This window comes from Melanostigma gelatinosum, assembly GCF_949748355.1.
Source record: "Melanostigma gelatinosum genome assembly, chromosome: 23".
Classification (NCBI taxonomy): Eukaryota; Metazoa; Chordata; class Actinopteri; order Perciformes; family Zoarcidae; genus Melanostigma; species Melanostigma gelatinosum.
Genome location: NC_136656.1, coordinates 3496048 through 3503254, shown reverse-complemented (window position 1 = coordinate 3503254; position 7207 = coordinate 3496048). Strand labels below are relative to the sequence as shown.

The following is a 7207-nucleotide window of genomic DNA, read 5'->3' as shown; positions in this document are numbered from 1 at the left end:
TTTCAGTTCGTGGAAAAAATCTCCCTCACCTCGAGTACTTTCAGGAACGTTACAGTGACGTATTGACATTTACTGCGTATCACAGGGGGCCGATATGGATTTCAGGTGTGAAAAGTCAATTTTACATTTTTTTTTTATCAACATAACAACAGCCAAAGTGTCACACGCACGGATAGAAAAGAGGGAGGGAGGGAGGGAGGGAGGGAATGGAAAGAGCGGGAGGAAACTCAGCGAGCAACCAGCTGCAGAGTGAAGTCCATTAGCACAAAGGTGAGACAGGATCAGATGCTGTCTGGCAGTTTAGTGTGAAGTCACCAGAGGCGATAATGGGTATAATACACACACACACACACACACCCAGAGAAAGTGCACCGGTGTGGAAGTGGTGATGTGGTGAGAGATGTTTCGATGGAGTGCTGCTGCAAACTGACGCCAGCCTCCCATCACGTCTCCTGGAGCGTCTCTTCTTCTGTCTCGTCATCCAGCACAGTTTTAAGTATCGTTGCACCAAGTAGACATGAACAGAAGAAGAAGAGATGAGCTGATGGTCTCAGAAGAAGCTTTAGAAATCATAATTAAACTGATTTGCGTATACAACCTGCTTCGGAACAAAAGTGTTACTTTGACTTCACAATGAAAGTCGTGGCTTTAGAAACAAATGGAGTGAGTATAGATCCTAGAGACGTACTGCAGCTTGTAGTCTGTTATTCCCGCTGGTCTCTCGCTCTGTGTGTCTGCAGGAACATTTCTGGAGTCTGGATAAAGCCGAGACTAAGCTGGCTCCTAAACTGACCATCCAGATCTGGGACAATGACAAGTTCTCCTTCGACGACTACCTCGGTAAAACATGCGTGTGTGTGTGTGTGTGTGTGTGTGTGTGTGTACACTGGTTATTGATTTGGTGACGATGGGTTTAGTGTCGCCTTCTCATGTTTTATTTTGACGATTTAAAGTTTTTCTGTTTCTTCCTGTTTAGAGTTTGAAACAAAGCAGAGAACATCCTAACTTCTTTCATCTTTAGCGTTAAATGCTGATTTCCATGATGCACAAACAGCTCATATAATGTATCTTTACACATTCATAAGCAGTATTTCTCATAGAAACGTCTTTAAAGCACGACTTCCAGTTCAATCTTCATCTAAAACACACGTAAAATGATCGTACTCTGTTCCTCTCGGTGTGAGGATCGGCAGAAGAGATCCAGGTGCGTCGCTCTCTTAAAGGCTCACTGCAGCAGTACCTCCGACACATACGTACAACCCTTCTGCTTGAACAAATACACTTAATTCATTTCGGGCCCCGGCGTTTAAACACTTTTTTTCCCCCGACTCTCTGGCCGAGCGTCAGGCGGTAAATCCATCCGGGCGGCCACATGTGCGTCCAGACAAACTACTGCGACAACATTTATCTTTAGAATTAACGCTCTTCCATTTCCACCGCGTCGGCACATTTCAGACGGAGGAAGGGCCGACTCCTTTTAGTTTCTGCTCAAGCTGTCCAAATTCTGCCTTTCCTTCACCCCTGACGCCGCCCCGGCCCCTGAAATAACTCCTCTCCTCTTTCACCCCCCTCCTCCCTTCCTCCTGCTTCATTTCATCGTTGCTGAGCGACCGTCTGCGGTGCGAGAGGAGGAGGAGGAGGAGGAGGAGGAGGAGGAGGAGGGATCCAGGTCTCTTCCTGTCTGTCACCATCTCGCTCCGCTGCAGCGTTCTCTGAGTTTATTCACCTCGTGCGGTCGTGCGGGTGTGTGGCCACCTCAAAGCATTTCTTCCATCCCCCGCCTGTCTCCAGCTCGTCAGCGCGGACCGCCGATTGTTAATCGTGCGAGGGGTCGGACGCGAGCCGGTTCCCTGCTGCCGCACCGTCAAGACTCTCTGGAAAAACACTTCCAGTGGACGTCTCGTCTCCCCTCGGCCATCCGTCAAGCAGCAATCCCTCCGTACTTAATGTCAACGGGGATCAGAACTCGACTCACTACCCGTCGCCACAGGATCGGCCATTACTCACCCGTAACGCACTCACTGGTCAGGAAGGAAAACTGGCATCTGAAAGTGATATCCATCTTCCAGCCCTCTTTTAGCTTTTGACGCGTTTCCTAAAAGCGTCGTACTTTGACCGGCAAACGACTCGTTTCATATATAGGAACATATTAGGAACCTCTTCATCTAAAAGTATCACATTTGAACGTTTTTATAGACACGGATGTCCAGTTTCAGACGGTATTAATTCATGAAAGCTTTCACGTTCTCTGTTGTGCACCCGGGGAGCAGCATCCATCCAGATGTGATGCATTCCATGTTTGTTTGCAATGGATAGAATTGCGCCCAAAGGCTGCTGCAACACATTGCTTCCACTATCATCAATTAAAGTGTCGTAAGTGTTGCGTTTGAGCCACGGAGATCCACTCAAACCTAAAACAGTCTGTTCATGTTTGTTACATGAGACGTTGAATGTTCCGTGAATGCTTCGTCAGGTCACCTGGTGATGGACCTGAACCACATGCTGCGTCCGTCCAAGTCTCCAGAGAAGTGTGACCTGCAGCTGCTGGACCAGCCGGCGGAGCGACTGGTGTCTCTGTTCGAGCAGAAGACGGTCAAAGGGTGGTGGCCCTGCACCTGCGAGCACAACGGGGAGAAGGTCATCGCGGTGAGCAAAAACAAAACAACGCGTCGCACGTTAGCCGTTAGCTCGACCGGCTAGTCTGTCTGTGCCGCTTCCTGTCGGGACCCTGAAGCCGGTTGTCTCTGTCTCAGGGGAAGGTGGAGATGTCTCTGGAGATCGTGCCGGAGCAGGAGCACGAGGAGAGACCCGCCGGCCTCGGCAGAGACGAACCCAACGTCAACCCTCACCTGGAGGAGCCTCAGTGGGTCTCACACACACACACACACACACACACACACACACACACACACACACACACACACACACACACACACACACACACACACACACACACACACACACACACACACACACACACACACACACACACACACACACACACACACACACACACACACACACACACACACACGGTCGCTCATCCTCCTCTCTCCTCCCCAGGCGTCCAGAGACCTCCTTCCTGTGGTTCTCCTCCCCCTTTAAGACCCTCAAGTTCATCCTGTGGAGGCGGTTCAAGTGGTTCATCATCGTCTTCATCATTCTCTTCTTTTTACTTCTCTTCCTCGGCATCTTCCTCTACTCCTTCCCGGCAAGTTCGATTGTGTGTGTGTGTGTGTGTGTGTGCGCATGGGTTTTTAATTATTACAACCTCAGTCTTAGTTCCGCTTCTTTTTTTGGCAAATTCTCCTTCATTTGACAGCTGACAGTGTAAGAGACAGACAGGTACATTAGATAGGTAGGAACATAGATACACAGGTAGATTATATAGATCGGTACATAGATACACAGGTAGATTATATAGATCGGTACATAGATACACAGGTAGATTATATAGATCGGTACATAGATACACAGGTAGATTATATAGATCGGTACATAGATACACAGGTAGATTATATAGATCGGTACATAGATACACAGGTAGATTATATTGTATGCGTTTTAGCCAACGGAGGGACAGCCGATGGTCATCTCTGTCGTTGGCCTGAGAGAAAGAAGAATAAAGCAAATAGTGACATCGTGCATCTGTTTCTCTGTCCGTCCTCTAGAGCTACATGGCCATGAGGATGGTGGGACCCTTCGGGCCAGCGAAGGCCGCAAAGTGATGATGATGATGATGGAGGGACGAGGAAGGTGGAGAGAAAACAGAGACGAGCTACAGAACAGTGTGCAGTTTCTACAAGTGAAATGAGGCTAAATTGAACTGATCTTCTTCTTTCTTTGAACGGATTCTGTCATCTTGTTAAAGCGATAACTTTAGTGATGAACTTCATCTGTGTGTGTGTGTGTGTGTGTGTGTGTGTGTTCCAGATAAGTTTACACTCTTTTGTACAGAGACCCGATTAGCAATAGCGCCCCGAGGTTCACGAACGTGTGTGTGTGTGTTTCCATTTGTGCCTTCACTGTCTCGCCACGCTGGATGAATTTTCCAAAAGTTGCTGTCAGATCTCAGCATGTGTCGCCGGCGTCCTCGCCGTCCTCTTTCATCCCTCTCTCCGTCTCCTCTGCGCCCCACGCAGAGAAGAGTGAGAGTTAAAAAACCCCGTCGCCCAAAAGACGCCGCCATGTTTGAAAGAAAGAAAGCAGAAGCAGAATCAAAGATTGTGATGCTGTCGCCTGATATCATTGGAAAAGCATCGTTAACCTCTGTGTTATGTATTTGCTTCCTTCTTCTCTTCCTCCTCTCCTCCGCTTCATCCTCTTCCTTTTTCCCTTCCCTTGATGTTCCTTCTTCCTCTTTATTTCCTCCTGTTCTCCTTTCTTTCCTCTCTTCTCCTCTTCGTGTCCCCTTTTTATCTCATTATGCTCCCCCCTCTTCATCCTCCTCCTCCTCCTTATTTCCTCTGCGTCTCCTTGCGTCTTTCCTTGCTTTCCCTCCTTCTTGCTTCTCCTTCTGCACTTCTTTCACCTCCTCTTCTTCCCACCTTCCCCTTTCTCTTTCCTCCCCTTCATCATCTGTGCATCTCATCGTGTTATGAACTCCACTCTTCTTCTCTTATTTATGTTTCGCATCTTCTCAGTGTTTTTTTTGTTTGTTCTCAAGCTCAAAGTTTAGCTGCGATCACGTGTTCGGTTAGACTGTCCCTTTGGTTTGGTTTCTTTTTTCTTGTTTTTTTTTCGTTCACACGAGCCAACCGGGCCTTGTAAACAAAAGTCACGCGGACTCACAAGCGGCTCATTTAGTTGGACAGAGTTTTGGTCGCCCTGCCAGGTCAGAGAGGGTTTAGCCGCTCTGCTAGCCTCGGCATTCATCACGCGATTCACCTTTGGAAACGTCTGACTGTGAGCGCCGCTCCACACTTTTTGCTCCACAATCCAGTTCCTTCTGCTCGGCTTCCCCAAACACGAGGGACTCGCTCGCTATCGGATGTCATTCGTCTCCTCGTGCTCATGAAGTGTAAAACTAGTTCTTGAGTGAAGCGTTTGATACCTTCCACACATTTGCACGCGGCACTTAAATGAAAGCCAACTGACTGAACGCGCCACGTATCAGTTAAGAGGACGGCTTGTGTCACGGTGTTTGCCTGGACAATGATTCTTTTGTTCGAGTGCATTACTTGTGTTGGTGTCTAGAAAATAGCGTCGCGTATTTAAAAGAGCTTTAAATGTCCTGCTGATGTAAATCCACGAGCCTCACCATTGAAAAACGTTATTTGACAATCCTGCTGCCGCCTGCTGTCTTTGGTATTTTATTGCTCGTTCAAGGTGCCTTCACACCGCGAAGTTCGTCTTTGAAGGTTAACTCTGAGCTGTGTTTTCCCGACGTTATTCCTGTCAGTAAATGCGACGTGCCTTTAGCCTTCAGCTTTGTTGCCTTTACATACGGTGACACTAATCCGTGCCTCAGCAAAGAGACCGCTAACACGCAAAACGCTTTATTAGCTTCGTGAAGCTTGTTGCCATGTAAGTGAAGTTCTGAAGTTGGAATTATAAAAATGACTCTTTAAAAGAAATAGTTTGACATTTTGTAAACTAATACACTGTATTAGAAAGTTAGATCGAAGAGCGATGCCACTTAGCTTAGCTTAGCATAAAGACTGGAAACAGTCCAAAGGTAGAAACATTATCTTTAAAGTGGACTCATTAACCGGAGGAGACTCCAGGAAGTCACTGCACCCAGCCAAGAAATAGTCCCCCACATAACATTTTTGGAGTTTTAAACATATTTATCAAACACGATTGAATCATTATTTAGCTTTAGTTACTGGTAGGTTGGATTTGATACCTCTGGACAGGTTCAGTATATTTCACATAATGTCAAACTATTTCTTCAGTGGATGAGAAAATGTAGTCCCTCTGAATTAAAAAAAAAAAGAAAAGTCTCCAAAATTCTGTTTTGTATGTGCAAGAAATGCATGTTTGGTGTTCTTAAAGTTGTTGTTTTTTGAAAGCCTTACATTTAGACTTGCACTGAATTATAAAAGCAGAAAGAAAGACGGATAAAAGTTAATGCTGTTACTAAAACAGAATGCTTTACCGGATGCACGCTGCAGAGCATTAACACGTAGGGACTGGAAATAAAAACAGTTTTTGCCCCATGCCTGACAGTATTGATGATGTTTGAATGTATTCTGGAAGAAACAGACTGAATGTATTCCAAAACAAAACATGTATTTGAACTCACATCTACAAAAAGCAACACTGTGTGCACTGCATTTTGTCAATGTTATCAATAAAACTGCAATCCTGATCAGTGAAGAGTGTTTCTTTACGTCACAGAAAAGGTAAATGTTTATTATGAACCACGGGACACGTTGAACGTGGAGCCTTCAACATCTGCGAGGCCATTGGGTGAGAGCTGTGTGACGCACACTCCCCAGCCAATCAGAGGCTTGCACTCCCAATAAGAACCCTTAGAACTGGACGGGTACATTCTCTTTGAGGTTAAATCAAACCATTGGTGTCATGATCATAAATTGTGGTTTTGTTGGTTATGTTTTTTGGCCAAGATGCACCGTTGATGCAGCCCATCTGTGTGTGTTGAAGGTATATACTGTAGGATCTACTGAGCAGTTAAAGAGGATTCAAATGTAAGTGTGTGTTTGGCTCCGTGACCTCGGTGCGAACCTGCAGCGTCGACAGAAGTTTGACTGAAAACCCGCTCTGACCGATTCCTCTCTTGAGCTCCCGCAACCTTAAATTACTGCTTTGCTTTCCCACCTCTCCCTCGTCTCCTCCCTCCATCTCCCTCTCTCGCTCTCTCTCTCTCTCTCTGGTGTTGTTATGGTCAAGGTGAACTGCAGGTGAACCTCTGACCACAGTGTGTTGGGTTTGCAGTGTGGGTGGGCCGTGGCGGTGGTCTGTCTTCGCTTCTCCATCTCTCGACCTTCGCCGTCTTCCTCCTCCTCACCCTGCCCTGACCTCCCTCTCCTCCAGTATGCTCATCACTTCCTCTGTCGCACACATTTCTCACTTTTTATATTGTTGGCTGTGTTCACACTGCAGCTGAAACTGTCCCAAATGTATCGGACGGTTTCTAATCCGCAAAGCTGCTTTAATGATCTAAATAAAACATGAAAGTTACTTTGAGAACAGTTTTTTTGTCTTTTTACAAAGTCTGGTGTCATGGAGGAAACGATTAATA

General features: G+C 46.5%; 1 protein-coding gene across 3 annotated transcripts in view; it reads left to right on the top strand.

Annotated features, from left to right (window-relative positions):
- The window catches only part of dysf (dysferlin, limb girdle muscular dystrophy 2B (autosomal recessive)), a 55308-nt gene extending 48934 nt beyond the window's left edge, over nucleotides 1-6374 (top strand). For 2 of the 3 annotated variants that reach the window (XM_079295193.1, XM_079295192.1), the window contains 5 exons: nucleotides 741-840; nucleotides 2474-2646; nucleotides 2754-2863; nucleotides 3064-3211; nucleotides 3672-6374. In XM_079295193.1, coding sequence (XP_079151319.1) covers nucleotides 741-840; nucleotides 2474-2646; nucleotides 2754-2863; nucleotides 3064-3211; nucleotides 3672-3728 — 588 coding nt within the window. In that variant the 3' untranslated portion in view covers nucleotides 3729-6374. The remainder of the gene's footprint in view (nucleotides 1-740; nucleotides 841-2473; nucleotides 2647-2753; nucleotides 2864-3063; nucleotides 3212-3671) is intronic. The other variant, XR_013773047.1, reaches the window with a different exon arrangement.
- The last annotated feature ends 833 nt before the right edge of the window (nucleotides 6375-7207 follow it).